Source organism: Dromaius novaehollandiae, chromosome 3 (genome assembly GCF_036370855.1).
Source record: "Dromaius novaehollandiae isolate bDroNov1 chromosome 3, bDroNov1.hap1, whole genome shotgun sequence".
Lineage (NCBI taxonomy): Eukaryota > Metazoa > Chordata > Aves > Casuariiformes > Dromaiidae > Dromaius > Dromaius novaehollandiae.
The window spans coordinates 64,259,374-64,284,495 of NC_088100.1; the positions used below are offsets into that span (position 1 = coordinate 64,259,374).

General features: G+C 40.9%; 1 protein-coding gene across 11 annotated transcripts in view; it reads right to left on the reverse strand.

The window, feature by feature from the left end:
• The window catches only part of MAP7 (microtubule associated protein 7), a 123,543-nt gene that overhangs the window by 89,104 nt on the left and 9,317 nt on the right, over positions 1 to 25,122 (reverse strand). For 2 of the 11 annotated variants that reach the window (XM_064509030.1, XM_026120107.2), the window contains exon 1: positions 21,332 to 22,053. The exons of 1 other annotated variant lie outside the window; for it this stretch is intronic. In XM_064509030.1, the coding sequence (XP_064365100.1) occupies positions 21,332 to 21,464 (133 nt within the window). In that variant the 5' untranslated portion in view covers positions 21,465 to 22,053. Of the gene's footprint in view, positions 1 to 21,331; positions 22,069 to 22,833; positions 23,170 to 25,122 lie in introns of those variants that run through there. 8 more of the 11 variants (XM_026120086.2, XM_026120101.2, XM_064509029.1 and 5 more) reach the window with 8 other exon arrangements.

Here is a 25,122-nt window from a genome sequence, read left to right on the forward strand (position 1 = left end):
TCTTCACACAGAATATTCACACTGCAGAGCATCTTTCATCAGTTGTGTTGCTCCAGGCAGGCAAAGAAAAAGAAACATTCTGATATCAAAGTTGCTAGAAAACAACATCCCAAACCCCAAAGCAGTAGCTGTTTTAGCAAACACAGGCCCTACCTTATATAAAAGATTTCATTACAGATAAACAGGTACATTCCTGTTCTGCTTATTACTGTCCTCAGTATCCATCAGTTTTGCAAACTTGAAGAGCTTAAAAATAATTAAGCAGACTGAATGATGTTGTGAGCAAGTAGACACCTACACTATATACCCCAAGTATGGTTAATTATAGCCAAGTTGACTAAAAGAAATCCAGAGTTTTAGAAAAGTGATCAGTAGTGAACTGTGTAGAAAGTTACGCACAGTAGATATTGAAGGAAGATGTTAATCCACTCAAGTTTATCATATACTTAAAATTGAATGACTTACATCATCATCAAAACAGACTCCTGTTTGAGTTACAAAACACCCAGAAAGCAACTTTGCTGCTGTCTATCACTGACTGCATAAACCCTTTGATTTGATAATGTATCTTAGAAAATCAAATCAAAAGATCAGTGTACTCAGAAATTACTCTTCTGCAAACTCCTGCATTACATTAGACTCCTTAAAATTAATTAGGAAATTAAAGTACAAGGAAAAAAGACTATGTACATCCCCTGGCTAGAGATAATAGCATTTTCCATTTACAAATTTTAATCGGGAAACCATTTAAAAGGATTATTTCTGGAAACATGAAGAGTGAGCTGCTTACCTATTGCCTCCATTATATTCAGCACTGTATTCATTTGAATTGCAGAGGTCTACTGTGAATCCGTAGCATGATCCATATCACCCCATATGCATGGCTTCACTGAATCTCTCATCTTACATTAAAGAAAATTCAGGCGGGCAATTGCGCAAACCCCGAGGAGAAAGGTAAAGGCTTTGTGGACGGAAAAGGTGAGGCTTCGGAGAAGTGTCAAAAATGCATGCCATCAAAGTTTCCTTTTGAAGTCAAATATGACCCACTCTCATCATTTCTGGCCCAACATCTGATCAAAATGGAGTTTGTCACATCCACAGCACCATGAGATTACACACAAGGACAGGGAGGGGGAGAAGTCTGCTGAGCATCTCCCTGCACTCTGCGTCAACAGATTTGGGCTTAGCCTCTGTTAAGCCGCTCAAGGCACCAGTGATTGGTGCTGGCAGCTGTCTACCACGCTGCCCCACTTCCCACTTCAAAACCACAGTGCCCTGGAGAGAAGCCTTGGTCAGTCAGCTCCAACCTGCCTCCAGATTCACAAAGAAGTAGGCCATCTATGACTTGGTTGGTCCTTCACTAGTTTACATACCTCCCCCTTCTGTTTTCACACAGCTTATGGAAGAGATCAGTTCACAGCAATACTTGAAGAAAAAAAGAAAAAAAACAGTACATGAATGTAAAGATAAATATCATAATAATAGGAGATAAGACCTTGGTTTTAGTGAAGGGTTTCTGCACATATACATGAGTACATGGTTTGCTTGGGTATTTCCCAGATTTTAGTACTGGGTATCATATTTGCTATTTCTTGGTCACCAGGTAATTCTTGACTTGTTTCCATTGGTTTGATAACAAATCACACTTCTCAGCAAGTACAGCACAGTCATTAATGTCACTACTTTGTCCCATATTATGACACACCAGTTACTAGCAGCTTGATAGTAACAGCCATGTTACTTACCCCATCCTCCAAAAAAAAAAAAAAAAAAAAAAAAAAAAGTTAATAGCTCATTCAATCCAGATTCTAAGAAATATCTACATTAGAATATCAGTTTTTTTCTACATCATATTTTACATAGAAATGTTTTATATCTTACAGTGCGAAGTATTATGACAAATATAGCTCTCTTATGAAATTCTCTCACTATAAAAACACAAGAACTGTAAAGTAACAAAAAACAGATTTGTCACACCAACCAGATCATGCCTTGTTCAGGCCTCCCATTTCAATCTCAACAGCTTATAAAGACTGTAGTTCTACAATAATTGCCTGATTAAGCCATAGCAACCAGCTTATCCATGTGTGGCCCAAGAAGGGCATTTCCCACCCACTGCATATGATGGCAACCCACATGACCTTAAAAAGGCCCAAAGTCAAAACTCTGCCCTGCCACCACTGTCAAACCTGCACTGTGAAGATGATGAGCAGCCACACGGCTACAACATGGCCAGGAAGCCTGGGAGAGTGTGACTGAACTCCTGTGCCTGCCAGGGCCTTCCCACGTAACTGCAGGCAATGATAACACCAGGCATGCTAACCCCACTTAACCTCACACAACTCAGATCCACATCTTTGAATGAAAATGTTTCTATCCTTGGCTCTTTTTAGCATCTCATTTGTTGAGATTCTTGGCTCCCTGATGCAAGCCTTCTCTTAAGCCCCACAGCTGCACAAGCACCAGTACAGCTGGGCCCAATTTTTGTCAGGGGACCTGCTTGCCCTGTGGCAGAAGCAATAGCCAAGGCTTCAGAGCCCTTCCTGTGAAATTCTGAATCTGAAGTAATTTGGTTTTATGGAATATTAGGGAGGTAGACTGCTAAACGCTAATTGGAGTTGTAAACTCAAAACATAAGCATTAATTATCTTTGATTATTAATAATAAAGATTAATCATCATTAATTAATTCTACCATCCTTGTTGATATGAAGGGCAGGTAACTTGCTCTGAAAGCAGTCCCCTTGAGTAAGCACAAATTATTAAAGGACTGGAGGGAAGGGGAGATAAATCAAGCTCATGGCGATTACTGTAATTCAGAACATGTCCAAAAAACCCACTGATACTGACTGTAAAATAATTACAAACCTAAGTTGAGAACAGGTTAAACTAACCCCCTGCTACAACAATTCTAAAAATAAAAGGCAGTGTTTGTGCGCTGTGATACATTCACATTGCATTCAGTTGGGATCACACAGCCTGAGGACGTAAAAGCTATTCTCTCACTAACTTCAAGGGTAAATTAACTTGCTAATTCACCCTCTAATGCACAGTCCACTGAGCATACAATTACATTAAAAAAGGAAAATGAAAATTCATGCTGTCAAGCAGATTAATTTGTATGGGTTGTAACATTATGTAAAGAGCTTTTTAAAAAGTATAAGCATTTATCAGTATTTTATTAAATCATATCATTCATCCTTAAATCAGTCACATGCACAACATGCACACACTAAGCATATGCCAGCGTTCCCCAGCACCAGCAGACAAAAGCTACCATGCCAAAAATAGCCATACAGTGTGCTAGAGCTGCTGCAGAATGCCCTAGATACATTTAGGCCATGAAGACTGAGCAGCCCTGCCGCAAGGACGGGTTAGACACTAACCTCTGTGACAGGCCAGGACTGGAAAAGAAGAAGGAAGCTAAATTTCTATCCCTGAAGTTAATTTTTAATAAACATGATTTAACTGAGGTTCAAAGGGAGAGCCTTTTGAACGCTATTTCTCTGCAGAGCTGGTATGTGTGTGTACACAAATACAACATAAGGCTAATGGGAAAAGGGTATATTAAAATACTAGGCCAGGTTTTCTAAGGAAAAGCCAAGTGATAAAGGGTTTTTTTGTTTTTAAATATGCAATATACAGGGCTGACTTTATAATAATGTGATCCCAAGCTTTGTTTGATGGATATTTTCCCTATTCAGTTTCTCATTTTTTAAAACTTGTTTTCTTCCTATTCTTCTTTCTGTAGAGATCAGGAAAAGCCAACAGTTGATAGCTTTTCTAGATCAGGTAAGGTACTACAAGCCAGAACAGCTAAATGACTAAAAATCAGTGCGCTAACTGTTTAGAGGGATCAAAGATTAAGCACAGCTCTGTGCCAGACAGACTCCTCAATCCCTTGTCAATTTGAGGCTAATTTACAAGCCATCCTTCTCCACCATCCCAAGGGTCCACTCAGCCTGTTAGAAGGCAGCTTGAACCAAAGGAGATCACGAGTGTTATAGCATGCTGGTAACAGATACAAACAAATGCACCTATCCATGATAAAGCTGGTAGCACCAGTTTAATGTAAGGTGTTAGATAGGCTAACAAGCTAAAGACATCCAAGGGTCATCTTTGTAAAACTTCAGCCATTTCCTTTCCAAAGGATCTTTGATATACTGGAACTAGGACAAGTGCATGTTTCTCAGTAAAATACCGAGTGTGACCAGAGTTAATGCATTTTAATCTCTTCAGAATGACAGACCATTGTCCTCTTCACTAATGCTATCCTCCAAGCTACCTCCAAGGAGGAAAGCACAGTCAGGGTAAAGGGATTGTTGCCCATATCAACTGACTGAGGCAAAATGGATTTCCCCAGATTAGTAGAGGATTGCCCTAGACTGGCAGCCCAGGCCTCACCCTTCGCCACATAAGCAGCAGAAAGACAAGAACAACCCTCCTCCCCAACTGGCGCAACTCTGTAGCTGGGCCTTCTTATACTCTGCTATAAAACACCGGGCATCAAAGAAAGAACATGAATAGCAGTTTGTTCTTATCACTCAAGACTCCCTCCCCACTTTTTTTTTTTCCCTTGGGGTCAATGCAAGGGGGAACGAAAGGGCTGAAGACTCTTCCTTACTTCTGTAAGCCAGTCTTCATCTCCCATATGTTAAAGTGCAGTCATTAACCTTTGAAGCGTAAGCATTAGCCTACACTATCACAGTTTTCATCCTGTTTTTCATCACTTATAAAATGAATAATGATAGCTTTACTGGATTGTAGGAATACATTTGTTTAGTGAGGAAGCCACTGCTATAGCTCAATGCTTAACTTTCTAGACTTATTTATATGAAGGTTCAGTACAGCAAAAGAAAGTGTTGGACAGAGACTATGAAGTAAAAGGGAAATCATTAAAGTAGCAGACAAGAATTGATGCTCCTGTCATCCTGCATTTCTGGCAAGGATATCATATGCCATGGGGATCACACATGTAAAAGAAAGTTGCTTCTGCTCTAACCTGTCCTCATGACGAGAGAGAAAGGTTGGAAAAAATGCAAATGCCAGAGAATCCCTTAAGATGTTGCTCCAAGGATACACTCCACTGCCTACTGTAAGAAGGAAAGCCTAAGCAAGTTGACACTTAATATTAAAATTGCCTGAAAGAAGAGTACGGTTCAGCTACTGTTGATGAAGCAAAACTTGCAAAGCAGTTTTGGGGGAGACTACATGGTCAGTTATATTTCCCGGACTACCTCTGCTTCATCTCAGTTTTTGTTTCTGTTAACCACTGCCTTGGGAATATGCCCCTGAATTTGAAGATGAAAAAAACAAAGATCCACTGTTACAACAGTTTTTTCAAATCTTAAAGACTTTCATTCCATCTCTTTTCATAAAAGAATAAAGTGACCTACAAATCATACCTTAAAATAAAAACTTTGTAAATACAGGAAATTTGTCCACATGAAGTTATCATATTTCAGGACTACTAGTATTAATTAGAAGACACTAAAACTAGCATTACTTTGGCATAGTATTTTAGGACCTTGATCCCCCCATCTATAAACACATCTGCGAGAAACTGCATAATCCTGTGTAATTAACTACAAAATAGAAGTGTCACTCTTTCCTTTCTGTCTATAAATGTCTTCATAATAAATTAGTCCATCTGTTATCTATCATACATGTAAGGAGTTATTCAAAATGTTTTCATTGTTTACATGTCAAAGCATGAATGGATATTTTTGATTGCTTCATTTTTGGTAACTAGGAGGCCATCAGATTTGTGAGGGTGAAAACTCTCCTGACAAGACATCCATTTCCACTGTAGATTTAAGGTCCTCATGAAATTCCTTTAGTGCATTAACAGAAAAATCTCTAAACAATCTGAACAAGTAGTCACTTCTTTTTCACCCATAGCAATAAGAACACAAGCTACATTTATTTTTCCTCCTGCAGAAGTCAGTGTGCACTGTTGCATGAGAATAAGGGGATGTCAGGACTCCTGGACTCTACCGTTGGCTCTGCTCCTGGCTCACTGTGTGAGCTCTGTCCTTCCTTTATCCTATTCCCTAAAAGAAAACCAGTAATGGGCTCTTTTTAAAAGGCTTTGCCAATCTCAGTAGAAACTTTTTAATCCTTTGCTGCAGAACTCCCTTCCATAGATCATGGATGTCTGCAACGGCATGCACAGGGTGTTGCCCTCCCACCAAGGAGCAAGCAAGTACCTAAGATAGCAAGGAGAATGATAAATGAGTGCATTGGTACCCTGACAGATTTCATGGTGAAAACACTTTTCAGAGCACAGCTGAGTGTGACGGCTAAAGACTAGGGGGAAGAAAAAAAAAAAAAAAAAACCACGCACACGCACACACACGCACCACAATGTAAAGATCTCGTGCCCTTTTGAAAGTTTAATCACTTTGAGGGTTGTCCTGGGACAACCTGGGTAAGGCAAACTTGCAATATAAGTCTATAGACAGCTACCTCTTCCAAGAGGCCAGCTGACATTAGTCATCTGCTTACATCTGTCTTTGTTTCGGAATGATGGCCCTTCCTCTATTTTAACATGGGCGCGAGGGGTGGAATCTCAGCTGTACAAGGGCACATCCACAGAGCAAGACTTCTCTACAAGGTAAAAAGTCAACTTTTGCCCTAAGCCCTTCCCTGTAGCATCGCTTCCTACTTTGCCACGGAGGCCAGGTTTAGAAACACTGCCTCAATATCAGTCTTCACTTTCAGAAATCTTTGGGGGAAGTGCCTAAACTGACTCACATCAGTTGACTTTAAGAAGTCCCTCAGAAGGTACCTTCAGACAGGCTCTGAACAGAGAAACATGAATGTGAACTCTCATACAACAAAAACACAACTGATCAAAAAAACCTTGGCCCCATTACCCCTTGAGAATCATAAACTACACTGTATTACATCGCAATACCTTACCAGGAAAAAAACTTCAAAATTTAGTCTATTATTTGTGATATTTCTAGGCAGCACCACATCTCTAACATTTACTGAAAGAAATTCAAATTGTTTAAGACTAACAACTGATGCCTCTACACCTCCTGAAGTCCACTAACAGGCAACTTGACATAGAATAGACAGATCTGTCTAGCAAACCATCCCAGCAAGCAACCTCCATAGTCATCTGCTTGACTGCTGGCACACAGCTTTTGGCTCTCCTGGCACCTGAAAGGCAGAGCCTGTCAGACCAGAACCAACATGTTGCCCAGATGCTCCATTAAAACAGACCTACCCTGCAAGTACCAGCACCCAAGCAGCTCTAACTAGCCACAGTCTGTGCTGGCACTGGCCCAACCAGCTCATAGCAAGTACAGCACAGGGGAAACAGGAGGAGAGGCCCATCATTGATAAACATGAGCCTTAAGGCTTCATATACTCAGCAGCGAGTAAATCCAGGACAGATGAATCTCTCTTTCTATAGGAAGCCCCAGTTAATCCTGAAGGCATGTAGGACACAAACATACCCCTTATTTTCCTCATTTGTTATTTAATTTCTCCTTAAAAAACAAAGTGTAAAACATAGTCCAGTTCTGCACTACTTTGAAGCAGCATAAAGCTATTTGGCAGGTGGCTTCAGCATTTAAAGCTGCACAGCAGTAGTTGTTACAGAACAGGAAAGCTAGCTCCCATTAGATTTTTAATATCTGCAAGTAGCAGAGCCTTAAAAGGTTTATAGTCAAAATATACATTTAGCACAAGACAAAAAATTTGCAGCAGTGCTGATTGATGAGTACTTTCCTACTCAAACTTTCCACTAGTTGGTCCCACTACTTGGGAAACGAGGATGAAATATGAAACAAGCCAGCTATAAACAAGCATAACTGTCATTTTGTGGTATATACATGTTACACTACATATGAAACGCTTCTGGATCACATAATTAATACAGTTGAAATACAAAGAACGTTAAAGCAAAAGGTCAACCAAGTAAGTCAGGACAAAAATAAGGGGGGGGAAAAAAGGTGTACAAAGAGTGGGAAGTAGGTGCACTGTTGTTCAGTCACAAGTAATTAAAGCCTCACTGGCTGGCTCCTTTTTTGTAGAGCAATATTCAATAATCCCTATTCAGCCGAAAACATTCGAGTCAGATGCGGAAGCTCTCATTGTAATTTTAAGCACTACTGTCAGCAGGTCCTGCGAAAGGAGGTTGCTCTCCCCAGAGGGGATGCAAGAGATTGCTCCTGTAAATGTTACTAGACATGATACTTCCTACCACCGGTTATCCTAAGATGCAAAAATTTTCATGGAAAAAGGCAATAAAGGCAGTCTGTGCAATGCAGGTCTCTGAAGGAGGACTGTTAATCAATACCTGGTTCTCCAATGATCAGTCTCACAAAAGACAGTTACTTTAAAGCTAAAAACATGCTTTCCCCAAGTATATGCCTCCCTGTGGTACACTGTCTATACTTCTCTTGACTTTCATGACCCTTACCCACTCACTCAGTCCTGGCCTCCTTCCTCATGGTACTTTCACGCTGGTTCAGTGCCAACAAAGCAAGCAGGTCTGGTGGAATATTCTGCGGCCACAGAGAAGTGGCTGAGAATGGGGAGGAGTAAAGGCTTTCAACAGTAAGTAAGCAGACCCCCACATATACATGTATGAAGAACCTTCTGTAATGTAAGTAAAAAATTCAAAGTCCTAATCTGAATTACAGCTGTTGGATTCTGCTTACTTCCATTTACTAGTAAGCAGCAACTCTACCAACCCACTTCAACTCCTCTATGGCATCATTACTTAAAAATAAATAAATAAATAAATAAATAGTTCTGTTTGAGGACTGACAAACAATAGATTTACCAACCTCACAAATACAAAAGTAAAGCTTCTCATCAGGTTGTTCCCAAGCTTGTTTCTCTCTAAAGCTAGCTAACCCTCCCCACCCAAAGCATTTGGTAACTAAGTTTACAGATCCATATCATTGTTCCTTCTACAAGGAAAACAAAACAAAACAAAACAATGTCTTAAAGTCTAGCAGAGTTCTCTGAGAGCTGTAAACTGGCCTACAGATGTCCCCATTTTGTTAGCACAACACAAACCATCTTGCCTTGATTTATGGCAAGAACAGCTACAGCCTCACCAGCTGGAACTAGATTAGTGACCAAGAGCTTTCTACCAGCAGTTAACCAGGTATATTTGAAAAGTTCTGGGACAAGTTTAAAAAAAAAAAATCCATAATCAAAGTCTGCAGTATAAAGAGCCGGATCAAGGAACAACACTTTCTCAAAGTCTAAGCTAAGTCTTCAGCAGTGCGATACACTAACCTACTTACATCCAGGCTATAGCAGGCCCGGTTTGCAGGCTGAACAAGTGCGTAACTCACCTTGGGGAAACCCTGGGGCCCAGGGGCCTATTTATAACTCCACGGCATTGTAATCATGGAGATGTTGTCTTCATTTCACAGGAGGGGAAAATAAAACAGTCATATTGTGACCTGAAATATTTCAGCCTGGAAACGGTGCTCATTATGCAGATACCACGAAGGAGTGAAATCTCTAAGGATGGCGATTAAACAAAAGCCTAACAGAAAGGGGAGTCATCCATAAGCATCACCATGGTACGAGGATCACCTTCACAGTACTGTTTTTCTATGCTGGGCATCACTAGTAGTAGCTGTGTTTTTAAACTGACTAGAAAGATTTATGTTATACATATTGCAATGAAAAGCCTAGCTACTCTAGTCTTCAGTGACACTGAGCATCTGAAATGTGGGTTACAACAGTGATCCAGGTAACTCATAGGGACAAGAAAGCCAACAAAAACTCTGTAAACACTTGCCAGCCATTTTGTTGCCTAAACTAGAGAATAACTTTGTGAAAGAAAAACCTGCCATAAAGTACATAAATACATTCTATAATATTTCTGGAAAACCTGACTAGGAGTGTAAGAGCATACCAAAGTGCTGATGGCCCAGGCACAGTGACAGGCACAAGCTACTTCGCCTGCAGCTTGGTTTTACTGCCAATACCTCACTCAGCAGCTGGTTGTTGCTGCCCTTTTCTGGTTTACAGATGGCCACTACCATCTGCTTTTTCTCCTCATCCTCTTTCCCCTTTCTTATTTTGCAGTTCAGACTGCAACTAAACACAAGTGTAATGTAGCTAGATGGCTGAAAAAGGATTTCTTACAAACTTTACTCTTCCTCTTCTTCAGCTGGGGGAAGAAGAGAGAGTGAGGTAAATGTGTTACATTTTTTGCTACAAAAAGGGAATGCACACAAAATATGAAAGTAGCATCATCCAGAGTCTGTGTGAACTGCATGCCCGGAGCGCACATTCCTCATTCAGCATTTCTCAATGAAATAGCTGCAGTTACAATTACAGAGGAATGAGAGGCAAGAAAGTTCAGCAGTTTGTTTTCCACATACTGTCACTGCTGCACTCAGAAGTATGAACACAAGTGCTAACTCCACTGACATCCCATCTCCATCTTCAAAAAATAGTTCAGATGCATTTGATCTCATTCATAGTGTCTCAGCACATGAGCCAGATTTTAACATTGAATTTTTTAGCGCTGTTAGTCAGCACGCAGGCAATGAGGAAACAGACTCTAAAGAAGAGAGAGAGGAAAAAAAGGCAAACAGTACAATTGGCTGTGTAAAGGGACGACTCTTCACGTCAAGGGCAGGTAACTGGATAAACCTGCATTTTCAAAACAGCCTTCTGAAAAGCTTCCTGAAGCGGAACTGAGAAACACGATAGCTTTGTACACTAAGTTAGAAGAGTGTGAACCAAGTTCTGTCAGCACTTCCATAATAAACTTTGCTTAGGCAGGAGTTTAAAATGAAGCTGAAAAAGAGCTGGAATTCAGGAATGCAAAAATTAAGCCTTTGAGCACCATTAAAAATATGTTTTAGGATGTTATGAATTGTTTAATTGGTTGAAAACAGGACTCTTCATGGGACTTAGCTAGTCAGACTGTCTTGGCCCAAGACATTGGCACTACCATCATATTCCCATCAATTAAATTAGAATTTGGTCATACCACAGAAATGTTATTTTTCAAAGGGTATACGCCATGCTGCTTTTTCACTCCTCTTCCTCATCCTCTTATCCCTCCCCAGCACATGGGCAATAAAAGTTGTTCTTAACATTTTCTGTGTTATCCAATAACCTCAGATCCTTCACAGGCATCCCCGTTGCTGATGAGAAGAGGGGGGACATTTCTAGTACGACATACCCTAAAATAGGAGGGCTGTCACAGCAAAAGGCTGCAGCCAGGCTCTTCTGAAGAGAAAACTCTAGTAGCTGGAGTATCTTCTGGCTGCAGGGGAACACAGCAGCCCCAGCCTTGTTCCACGACCCGCCAATGCTAAACAAAGATCATCAGCAGATCACACTGTACCTGGCATGCTGAGCTACAGAAGGAAGGTTGTTCTTTCATCTCTGCTTCAGGTGTAGGAGGAAAACCCAAATGGAAACTGACTGTGAAAATCGGCCTCAGCACAAGAGAGTGGACCAGTCAGGATGTACAACTGGAAGTTCAAACCTTAGTAGCATCAAACAAGAAAAATACAGACTGGCTGCCGGTCATCTGTTCTTTGCATTATGAGTTCAGTCAAAATGCATCACTGAGTCCCTTCTGGGACTTCCAATACCTTGAGTATTCTCTTGAGCTGTTAAAGTTCTGGGTTGCTGGGGTTTTGGGGTAACTCTCTAAACCTCTCCGACTCTTCACTTCCTCTTCCAATTCAGTTGTAAATCTGGCCTCCAACACACACACACACACACACACACACACACACACACACACACACACACACACACACACACACACTCCTGAACACCATTCACTAGGATTAAGGAACAACTGTAAGTCCACAACTTGCACAACTTGCTTCTGCAGTTGTAGAAATTACTTAACCCCAACAAGGAACCAAGCAGAGGTCAGCAGCAAGGGGAAATGAGAGATTCCTATGTCAGCCCCCTTGGCTAAACTCTAGGTTATGATTCCCAAGAGGAAACTCTTGCTTTCCCTGCAGCTAGCTGTATAGACACTTGTACCAGCAAAGTAGGAGGACTTCAGCTAACTGACTTTTATAGCTAAGAAGTGAAGGAAGTACCATCTGGAGGATTTCTAAGACTTGGAATCTCTGCCAGTCTCCACATTTTGCTTCCCACCAGTCTCAGCAGATACCTGTGCTTCATTTGCTCAAACTCTTAATTTCTCTTTTAAGGTTCTAATCAAACAGGTGATCCCAAACTCAGTTTGCTTTTGTTGACATCTGCAGAGAGAATTTCCATAGATTAAAACGCTACTGACGTGAATTCAAGTCTACAGAAGCTTGGTCAACCCATGAGAAAAAGTGGGTTGTCTCTACAGAGAGAAAGAGACAAACTAGGACTCCCAGAAGAAAACCAAAAATACTTAGAGGCAGTATTACTCAGTTTCCCTGCCTTTAGAGACACGGCTATGGGGCTGATGTGGTTTATTATAGTTGTCTCAGTTCTGTTGAAGCCTCATTGTATAAGGAAATTCATATGCACTGCATTTAAAATAAAAAAAAGGGAAAAAAACTTGCACAGATCCTTAAATATTATCTACCAAGACAATCAGGTAGAAACGATCCTGTTGTATCATCAATTCTACTGAAACCATGCAAGGTATTATTCTAGTTCAAAACAACTTAACAGTTCCCCAACGCAAAAATTGAAATACAGGTCTGTGCCAGTACTGAATGACAACACTTCAGCATCCCAGCACAGCCTGCCCTAAAACCCGGGCTTGTCTCCCCCCACCAGGTGCAGTGACGTGGATTATACTTTTTGGAGAAACCTGCACTCAGGTTAAGCTGCAGTGACCTTATTAGTGGAACTTAATTCTAGCAATAAGTCACCATTATCACCATTTAAAGGAGAAAGCGAAGCTACCATCCAATTGCCTCTCCTCTGAAGTGGCTATTACGAAAAAGAAATTTAAGTATCTGCATTCTAGCCCTAATAACTCCTACCTTGAGTTTGACTAACCATTTTCATTACATCTACACATAACAGATAATTAAGATGGGGTTCACGAACAATTTGGTATTGAATCGCTGTCATAGTCAAACCCATAAATCAATGGGATAGGATGCTCCTGTCGAATCTGGTAAACCCAACTCCTTTCCTCTGAAAGACAGAAATACCTTGCCTCAGGAACAAGATGTAAAAGCCCAAGTTTTATAGTACTCCCCAATTTTATTTCTGATGTTTAATTAGTAAATAAAACACAGACAAAACATTGCCTGTAGCCTCCATCACCTTTATTATACAGGTCTGACCCACAGACATAAGCATCCACTCACACAGTACTTCAACTCAGTGCAGGTGAAACTCATGTATGAAGTTAAAGCAATACTGGCTGGCAAAACCAGTGGATTGTGGGATGCACCTTCACAGTGAGTGAGGGTAGTTCACTAAAATAGAACAAACTGAATCAACAATCATGGTATTTGTTCTGCTGACACATTACTATTGTGGCCTAAGGTTGGATAGTTTGGGTTAATTCCTTAGTGTGGCTTAAAATTGCAAGTCACTTCCTAAGAAACTTCTGATGATAGTACAAAAAAAAAAAAATTCCTCTTTCAAGATCCTTTCGCTGAGAACTCTTAACTCACAGTACCAGAAAAACAAGTTCTCCAGCTGCCAAGTGCAGACTGAATTTAAAGGGGGTGGGGGGAGGGGAGGCACAAAAAGTACTCTGTGGGTAGCTGAGTAAGCAGAGCATGTACAGGTGTGAGTCAGGGCAGGAGGAAAAATGATGAGTTCCCTCTGATTCAGCCGACTGCAGCAATTAGTAGGGTTCCATCGATACTTGCTCACGACCAGAAGCAATGCAGCCTAAGCTCGCGCTCATTTAAGTTCTCCAAAAATTCTCCCAACAGGGCAGGCAAAGGTTTTCCTTTAAAGTCACATTTCTATCTACTTGGATACAAAAATAAATCTCAAAGAGCAAATGGATGTGTGGTCTCTGAGCAAGCCTGCAAACAGCAACAAGAGCGCTGAGATTTTGTCAACACTACAATTACAAAACATCAGATGATCTAATTGCAACATACTCTTTTTCAAAATGTCTGTTTAACTTTGGAGCACAGGTAAGTAGCATAGGTCCCATTTACACCACAGCAAAATAAAAACACAGGGCTACCAAAGCATTCGTAATGCAGTGCAGAGAGGCTGTAGGCTGCTCAAGTCTGTTTCTTCTTGCCGTCTCATTCCAGTGGCATGGTAACTGAGAAACACCTTGAGCAAGTACCATCTGCATATTTTCAGGAAAAAGGAAAAAATGCTACAAGAGCACAGAGCATTTCAAGATCTTAGTCAGATCTACCACTTTCTAGATTTCTTTCTCTCTCTCTCTCACACACACACAGAGTGATCATAATACTAAATTCCTTTTACAGGTATTTCCCCCCTCACTTGGGAACTGTATTCCCAGTTTAGGATTTTTAAAGCAACTACTTTTACAGTGATAAGAATGAATAAGGAAGAAACTCCACTCTTTACTATCTTCCATAAGTGGCACTTCATGTTATATAAGGCTTTCAAAAAAGTTGTCTAAATTAAATTGAGCTCAGTTCTTTCTGAAACTTTGAGAAGCATTTTCTCCTGCGAGCACAGTAACGAAATGCTCCGCCCGGTTCTCACATTGACAGCTCTGATGAGTATCATGTTATCATTTATATCTTGGTTGAAATATATTGGTTTACTTGCAAAAGTTACTTTGCAAAATACAATCTTTTCAGTAATTAAGATTATCCTTGGTTCATGTGCCAAGTCAAGCTGGATTCCTTTTAACCTTATTAAACTTTAAAGGCTGTCAAACATACTTTTTTGACTTTGGCAAACCATGTAATATCAGGTGTGCCCCCTGAGCACACAGATAGATCCCAAGCTGTTTCCCCCACAAAAAATGGTCAAACAGTCAAGAAAATATTTGAACACACTCCTCCAGAACCAGCAGCAGAGCCCTCTTACAGCTGGGCTAGAACTACTGGAAAGTGTAAGATGATTCTTGGCCAGCATAGATAAACTCTCAGTAATCCCAGCAGATACTTTGATGAACAGACTGTGTTACAACTCAAGCCAAGTCCTCAAACTTGGTACTTTCACTCCGAAAGCCAGAGGGACCAAACATACCAGATTAGCTTCAATGGTCTAAAGAAATTCCCAGCTATTCCTGAGACTTTCAGTTGGGTCTCTTTGCTTTATTAAAAATAAATTGCTCCATATGAGAAACGCTTTGTTTTTATTATGAGTAAGTTTTTAGACAGCCTCCAGCACCTACAGCTTTGAAAGGCGAAATCCTACAAAAGAGACAGCTTTGCAGTAGCTTTCCAAAAACAACGTCCTTCTGCACCCCCAACAATTTCAGATTGGGTTATGAACATAGGTTTTGAAAGTATTACACCTTCCCGATACCTTGGGATTTGTTTGTTTTTAACTAATGGTGATGAGGGAATTGAGGGCATTTTCGGCCTCTTCAGGTTCTGAGAGAAGCCTTTGGCTAACAGGAAGGGGGAAGTACACGGCAACATCAGCAATACTCATTGGAAGGTGCAGGATGGCAAACCTCTTTCTCCTGGTTCTCAGCCCTGCCCCTCTGTGCAACCAGCATTTTAAGGAGAATTTTTTATCTTCCCTTCCTTCCACCCACTCCTTCCCCTCACTTTGCCTCACGTGCAGATGGACAGGGTAAGGCTATCAACCGTCATGAAAACCTCCGATACTTGATCTTTGTGAGCCAGCTCACCAACCTTTCACAGCAGCTCACTGTACTGCCTCCAGTGAACCGGAGGTCAGCACTGGGACCGGTGTGAAAAGGCCCCATTTGGAGAACCACCACCCCAGGCAGTTTTGCTGGTTTCAAGTGTGGTGGGAGCCAGAGAGGGAACTGTCACTCTGGCTCCAGCCTGAGGCAGACTTCACAGCGTGGGATAAGATTACACTTCCCCATCCCATGCTGTACCTGTTTTGCAGGTATACAGTTTCAGTTTCCAGGGCTATCAGTTTAATGCCCTTGAAAGATGCCAAATTCCCTTCTTTTTTGACATCCCTGAAGTTTGTGTTTGGGTATAAACACACCGGAACAAACTACCAATTAAATTAAAAGTGAGCCCGAGTTTCACAAGTAATAGATATTTCCCCTAATACATGCAGAACATGAGACTAAGTGCCTAAGCGGTCATGTTAGAAGAAAGCTCCCTCATCTCCCTGAACGAACAAAGCTTACAGTTGAAACCAGCATTACACAAAAACATTATCATCCTGGCAACAGCAGCAAAATCTGCTGGTAATCATCACAGACATCGCTGCCATGCACCAAAGGAGTGGAAAAAGCCCTTTTCTTGTTTGTTTTCAGGATGACAAAGAATAAATGTAATTGTCCAGAGACCTAAAGCATATTTGTCTAGCTTTGTATTAGCAGCAATACTCACTCAGCAGATTAGAGGTACACTCCCTTAATCAGTTTTAAATAGGCAGGCAGGTGAAATATTCCATTATTAGGTTAGCTGCAATTTCTTTTCATGCATTTGCCATAAATATTTCAAAACTATAAAAGTAGCTCTTTGAGTGATTAATTGCCCCAATTTATAACCCAGGAATATGAGCATTACCTTTCTACGCTCTTCCAAGATCATTTTGGAAACACAATGCTATCAATAGCAGTCTAAGAAGGTCTCTTGCCCCCCAAAGGATGGGGGAGAGGTGGTGTCACTTAAAAATTTAATAAAACTGAGAAAGAGTTGTTAAGACTACATCCCAGTGCACAAAATCAACATGGCAGAGGAAGATGGACATGCTAGAGTGAACTGAATTGCCTGTGTCTGAATTAAAAGAATGGCTGAGGCCACAGCTCACACACTGAGAGGATGGATGTCTTTAATACTAGCCTACTTGGACACATCTTTATGATTTACACAGAAAACCACATTCAGCTGCCACCCACAGTCACAGAAACCATACCTTTTTATAACACAAGCATTAAGGGAGCACCAAAACTGTAAATGTGCAATTCGGTGCCTGTTTTGTCTGGCTTCTTTTGGAATATAGTTGCAGCACTGTTGGAAAGCTGGTGACTACAAACAAAACAATTCAAGTGCAAAATAAGCCTCTGTAAACCTGTAAAAGCTGTATTTGAAAAGCATGCCCTATGTAACAAAACTCTTATATGTTATAACAGGAGAGGAGAATGGAAGATTCTAATAAAAGTAAAAAAAGAAGTGCAATTCAAACTTGAAGTAGTCTTTATTTGTACTGTTCTGCTACCTGACAGCTGCAAAACGGGACACCAAGAGCTTGCAACAGTGGGTGTTATATACACATAGACCAAAGACAGGCCTTGCCCCAAAGAGCTCACAATACAGTCCTTGCCAAAGGAGTGCACTCTCAGGATGTAAACACATAGCCTAAACAAAACATACAGCATGTGTTTCATACATGACTACAGGCACTACATTTTGAATAGGAGACCACTACAAAAAAGTCACATTGCTTTAGAATGGAGATTTAGGATTATTGTAAGAGTCAGGCTTTCGCAGTAAAAGTTCAAAGATGTTATTTGCTGAAAGATCTGGAACTAAATCACGTTTTGAATGAAAAACGTGCTCTAAGCACCAATACTGCATTAAAAAGCATGGCTCTAACAATTGAAGATTTAAGTGCTAATGCTAAAATGTCCCTTTGGAGACTCCAGTTTATTACTTGGCTGTAATTGATTTCTAAGGATGCTTAGCCCAGCAGAACCAGATATGCCTGCAATGTTCATTTTACGTAGATGCTGATCCCAGTGAGAAGCTGATCCTCAATTCAAGTTCAGACTTCAACCACAAAACAAACAGTACCAGGATTTATTACCTGGGAGACTTCTGGATACAGGTTTGTATAAGCACCACAGAGTCTGAACACCAGTGACAATGCTCGCTACTCAAACAGGGTTTACAAACAAGACATGAGTTTTCCTCTGTTCACATGTAATAAAAACATCTCTTCAAAGAACTGGTCAGAGATGCTTCATTTGCTTATCTTTACTGTTATTTTATACATCTCCCAGCATTTATGCACTTGAGCTCACCTATTTTAGTTTCAAACATCTGCTTAAAACTTGCTTGGTTTAACTAGCTTCTTGGCAAAAAGACAGAGGGTATCAATAAAACAAACAAACAGAAAAATAGTAATTAAAAAAAAGACCACTGTCAAATCCATTAGAACAAATGAAATAAAACAGCAAGGGACAACCTCATACAAATGCCTGTGGCGTGAGACTCAGACTTTCTGACACGAGCATTACTTGTGAAAATAAATTTCAGGGCTTCCAAGAGAAACGCAGTTAGTAGAGGAACCATTAGTTACCTACTAAAAAATACCAACTATAATTGGAATATTCTTATCCTCACCCCGCCCCAGTTATGACCAACAATTTCAGCCAGCAAACCAGTGAAAATCACAATATTAAGAATAATTCCTTTTAACAGACACAGGCTCATACAAAACTCACATTCAGGCTTGTAGAAAATTCTCAGGCAGAGACTGAAGAAATAAAGCAAAAACTCTCTTGCCCTTCTAACTGCTAGTTTTCTAATTGATATACAGATGAAAGTAGACACATTATTAAGAATCCAGAACTCAATTGCTGCCTTCTCCATCCTCCCAAAGCATATATTTATCTGTTTGGTAAGGGGGGGGGGGGGGGGAAGGACATGAAGTTAAAAGACTTGGTGAAAAAGTAGTGAATACAATTTGTATTAAAAGAAATCAAGAAATCAGAAGCACACAGCAGAAAAGACCACTGCAGGCTTTTAACTCCTCCAGATTAAAAAACAAAAATCCCTGATGAACATTTTCATTAAATTATTTGTTTACACTGGAACAACGAGCTCAATGCAGATTACAGTACAGACAGTCAAGGACACTAAGAAAAGAAATGGCTGGTTTTGAAGTCGATTCACAGGAAATCTAAACTGTTAACCAATTTATAATCTCCATAAGTATTTATTTCCTAGATGACAGAAATAACTGTCATACAAACTCCGAGCAAGTCTTAGTATTCTGAGAAGACCTGGACTACCCACAAACAGGACTATTTTAAAACTTGTGTAATATTCAAATATTCTTAACTGAAGAATGAACTGCTTTATTACTTTGGCGTATCAGAACCATTAGAGGCCTTGTGGGTTTTGAAATGCTGTACAAAGATAGGTCCAGCATGCTCATAGAAACTGCAGATGAAGACCACTTATTTTCTAGCCTACCTCCCACAAAGATGACACTAATTTAGTATGTGCTAGAAAAACAAATCTCAGCACCTGCAGAAGTCTGCTGAGCATACCGCAAAGAAGACAGGTCAAGAACGAAGACGGAGCAAACACTGTAAAACGGCAACAAAACGATGGGCTCTGAAAACTCAAGGAAGCTACACACAGATCCTCTGAACTTATGTTTCTGCTTGGAGCTGCACTATGACCTGACTCAGTATCAGGTAGGGAAAGGAGAACACAACCTTGAATACATGCATTTCATATGACCAAAGATTCCAGCTTTAACCACCTTTCCACTGATAACACATTCAAATGTGCAGAAAGGTAAAAAAAAGACTACATACATCAGTATGCACATAGTGTTGTAGAGACAGAACATGCTACTTTAAGTATTTCGGAAAGGAAAAACAAAGCAGTATATTTCAAAAAGCTTTTGCACTACCTCCTGTTATTTCTCCCTAAGAGCACTCAAGCTAGGCCACCACATTTTTATCTTAGTAAAACCATATGCACTTGTTAGTTTGCTTTGTGCTTCTATGCACATTTTCCATTTACACTTCACAGAAATAAGAGGAAACAAGAATGATCAAAAACAAAATCAAAATAATTTTAACAAGAGAGGCAAGCGATAGGCAGTTCTGTGTAACTGCTGTGAAGACAAGACATGAGTGAACTGCTAAGTCAACAAGAACTTTTATCCTGGGAAACTATCAGTGCCATTGAACAAAACCAGGAAAACCGTTGATCCGTAGCTTTGTGGACTGTTGACTCTGGAAGTCATCCAGTGGGTGATAAAGGAAAGTAATATGCTTCTTCAAACATTAAAAAACACAATAACCTCACACTAGAGTTTGCATCCCCATTTTATATGGGCAGGTTCAAATATACAGAAGAGCAAGACCCTAACACATTAGCCATGTTAACAGTGACTAGCAATATAGATGTTATCATGAAGCTCAGATCTGTAAATTCTTTACTATCATGAGAAAAAGCAGAAGCTGTAAAAACAAACACAGAAATTCAGAAATGGAGAATTTTTGTTACAGCTACCAAGCTAACTTTTTCCTTCAAGAAAATAACCATTGAGCTGTAAACAATTCAGCTCTATGTAAATATACATACTATAAATTTGCTATTTAAATGTTTGCTTGCTAGCTAGTCTCTCCTATTATACAGTAGAATGGAAACATCTGAAATTTGAAGCACTGTCATGAAGCTATCAACTGACAGATGTTTTGTAAACAAAAACTCTCACAATTTTGGTGGGGTTTTTTTTGCTTCCAAATAAGGAGACAAAAAAGAACATTCATGTAAGTGGAATCACTTGATCACAAAAGAGAAAAACAAATTTTAATAGCGTAAACTTAAAATTCCAGCCACAGCTGCAAGGTGCAGGATCCCCACCAGACCAAGAGAATTTAAACACTAGGATCCAGGTAGAAAACATTAATTACATGATGCAAGACAGAGGTGGCTACACAGGCTTGACAGACCTCTGCTATAAATCAACCATCAATATCCCTCCACCACCACCACTCACCTACAGCAAACACAAACTATTTTTCTTTAGCAGTAACAATTTGTCACAGTGTGCCCTGTTTTTAGTCAAACTTGTCAAAGTTATAGTATTTGAACAATTATGCACAGAAATGGAAGTATAGCTGATTTCACATAGTCTTTGGCAATGCTGTCTTCTAGACAGGCTAGTATTGCATTCTGTATTCTGCAAGCCTAAAACCACCTCTTTTTACAGATATTTTTCCAGACTCTGCAGAGAAACCCTTTTAGAGAAAATACACAGACACTGATTGATGTATTTCTGATGCAGGACCCTTACCCCTACCTGAAAATGGAGTTAATAACTGAAAAGTAATTTTTTCTTCAAATCTGAAACAGATGCTTGCATAACAATCCAGGAGATTTAAATACATACATCGAGCACAGCACATTTGTGGGTGCCAGTATGCATCGCCAAACTGCACCAGCCTATTACAGACATTCTTTGTAGCGTGCAGAAGAGCTGACAAAATGTTGTGTCTGCTGTGCAGCATATCCCACACGCAGCCTCGCTCAGGCTGCAGAACCACGGCATACCTTTCAGCCTTCTGGGATTCCCATTCTTTTGCAGCTCATCTTCTTCGTTAATGGTGAATAAACCCAGGGGATTTGGCCTGGCACTTGTCTTCTTCAGTCTCTCCTGATGGAGGGCAGCAGTTGAACCAGGCATGTTGCTGTTCCCTCTTGCTTATTTCAAAGAGGAAAAAAAAGTGAGAAACTGCAGCCGCTGCTTAGCAGCTAGCTGAAACACTGCCTGTTCATTTGAGCACTTGTAATAGATCCCCTATGGATAAGCAGTATGCAAACAGCTGACAAATATCAACATCCACTTGGCAGCGGAGAGCCTGCCGTTTTCCCCCACCAAGAAAAGCCCTGATTAAAGGCACATTGGTTCAGATGCCGCTCGTCGCTGTCTTAACCTGCTCAGTCAGATCCCAGCCCACAGCTCCAGGTTCCTTGCGCAGCACCTTTCTCCCTGCAACCCTCTTCCAGCTACAGCACAGTAAAATATTCAGCACGCCACACAAGAGGAGAAAATATGATACGCTGCTGTTCACAGTTGCCCTGACAACAGTGACACATCCTAATCAAAGAAGGTCTCTGAATGTTGTCTCCTCAGCTGCAGCAAGCCAGCCTTGGGAACGCCAGCTCTGTCGCGCTGGCAGAGCGCTAGAAGCACCTCGGCAGCAGGGGCTACTCCTTCCTCCTCGCAGGGCGGTGGGAGGATGGAGCTGTGCTTGCACAACCGGATGAGTACCGAGTGAAAAGAAGCCTGGGAGGCTCCAGGCAGGAGCCTGCATCTTGCCAGCTGCTCTGTTTATTCATGTTTAGGGATTTCAGCCTGATCTAAACTAAAACAATGAGGATGAGTCTTCTGCCATGTACTCATAAGTATTCTTCCCCTTAACTTAATCACCTTCCTATGCACTGCATACCTTTTGCATTAAGAAGGCATACACCCACACACAGAGGCAGGTATTGGAACATTCTTTTTCGTTGTGAAAATTCAAAATCAGCATGTCTAGTCTGTACAGACAACATAGGACTATAAAAGGACTTTTGAAACGAATATTCTCCATTGCAACATCAGTTTTATAGCACTGATCATAAACATTCACTTCTGCAAAATGAACAAAATACAAACCACCAAATGATTAAAACTGCCCAAGTTTTCCTTTCTCAGACTTAGCACTCTGGATTTTCTTTAGTCATTTACAACAGAGCGCTTACAGGTCTTACAACCTGTTTGCTCCCAGAACGGCCCCTGCTTGGATCTGCTCCGTTCTTGACAGCTCCAAAAGCTGCTATGCAAAACCTTGAATGTTTCACATGTGATACGATCATCTTCCGCCTCGAGCCCTCCAACGCGTGTTCACTATTTCAAAATGCCACTGAGAAAAAAATGCAAACTAAGAAACTCTCTATGTCAAAACTGACAGTATTTCTCCCCTCCATACTTAAGACTTCACGAAGAGAAACTTTACGTAGACTGATCACCCCCTCAACAAGCAAGAGGCACAAGATGGCACATACTTTACCTGACAACAGGTTTGTAGGTGGCTCATATCGAAAATGCAATGTACACAGCTGTATGGTTAGCTTAGCAATATGGACAGCAACTCTGAGGAAGAATGGTCAGAGCCGATGGCAGTTGATGTGATGATATACGTATCATAGCGGCCTGGGATGCTCTTTCTAGACAGGTACTGGAGGAAGCTCAGGTGACAGGACAGCTCAGCTCTCACAGCTCAGGCTCACCACTCAGCAGCCGAGCGCACGGACAAGAGCACAGCACCAGCTGAAAGCCCAGCAGGCCCACTCTTCCTTCTCCTCAAACATGGGCTCAAAACCCCCAGGACAGGAACACTCTGTTGAAGGGCACCAGCTCTGAGACAGGCCCACCGCTTGCCTTTGCCCTGCCTACTGCAGGCACTTCCTCCGAGCTGCCTCCTGCCACTGGGCTACACCTTGGATTTTCTGGGCGTACACACAAGCTATACATGATGACATTTGTTTAAATCAGTTAAAGACGCTTTGTGCTAAAGGGTGTGGACAGAAAAAAAAAAAAAGATGCTCTAACACAAGCTGTTCTTTACCTCAGCAATTTGCCTTCGAGTCCTTATACACGCTACTACTTCATACTGTAAGAGAAACATGGCTCCATTCCTCAAATCCCATCCACTTACCTGCCTACCACAAATACATACATAACTGTGCACGCACACACACAAGAAATGGACTGTGGTTAGTACAAGTACTTTTCATACATTCCTGAGACGGGTTTCACATAGGACCGGACAAAAATAATTGAAGATAAAACTTACATGACAGCTTAGCAAAATACCACTTCACTCTTCTTTCACTGTTTTAAGCCAGTGAGAAAGAACTCCTGCCCCTTGTAAACATCTGGTTCTGGAGACAGTTGTAAAATATCACCCATCACCTAGAACTGCTGATCTATTTAACTAGGTATTTTAAAAGATGTAAGAATCACCTGACACAGAAATACACATGGCTAGGGGGGATCCAAGATGACAGGTATGATTAATAGGAAAATGGAGATGCTAAAAACAATTTTTTCTCAGAAAGTTATCCAAGGAGTCATGGGAAACAGCTTCGAGATTGGTAAGGCCTTCCCTGATCATTGCAGGATCCTCTACACTTCCTAAGAGTGGCTTGCTCCACGTACAAAAAGCAGTAACAACAAAGCTTGGTATTTCACCTTCAGGGGCTGATGAAAACAGATTTGGGCTAAGACAAGTAGGCAGCTGAGGCCTGGGTGCACATTTCTTTCTGTTGACTTACTAATGAAGAGATGATTTCTGACAGAGGAATAAGACCAACAGCACATTCAACTTGGGCAGCAGGATTTTATTTCAAGGGTTCAATGGTTAAAAACTATGACAACCCACAACATGTTTGCGAATGCCTAATTAAGTGGCACCGAAGCCACCTACAACCTACTATAAAAGTATAATAGAGAGACACCAAGTAATTTTAGGTAATTTTTTTAAGCTTCCTGTTAACCCTATGAAATGTATACAAACCAGGTACCAATGCTGCATAAAACCAGGCTGTGCTGACAAGTCCTCCCTTCACCCTTTGGGCTAGGGCAGAGGAAGACGTTTCCATGTGGTCTCCCCAGTGGGAAAGCTTTGCATAGTTCAGCCCTCTCTCAACTATGAGGCAGCTTCTTTATGAAATCTGGATAAAGGGAACTCTCCCGAGGGAACAAAACAAGAGATGATTTCAGTAGCAGGGCTGTTAGATTCTTTAAAAGAATAATAAAAAGTAAGACAGCCATTTGTTTAGCCGGCCCCCCCTTAGAGATTTCCTCCCTTCAGCTGTACCGAACACTGAAATCATGGTTGCGCCCTTACTGACGGGGTTAGGTTCTCTCAGGACAAGGAATGAGGGCAACTGGGTATCTTGAGGGTGGTAGATAGCCCCCCCCCCCCCCCCCTTGTTACAACACTTTCAAACTCATCATCAATTAAACCTCTATACTTAAATACACCCACTTCCTACCGCTTTCAGAAAACATTACTAGATTCTATAGGCATAATTACCTGTACAGTGTATTATCTGATATGTAACAGTCTTAAATAGCAGTCTGAACAAAGACTAACAGGATAATTATACTGTGATCTGGGAAATGTAAATATTTATAATAATGTGCTAATTGATGTTCCTGTTTTAACATCGTGTATTAAGCCTTGGTATCTCAACCTCCTAAACATCAAGCAAGTTGAAACCAGGCCCCATAACCAGGTCACCATGATACCTATTTACACTCTACTACAGCTAATCTGACCATTTTCAACGGC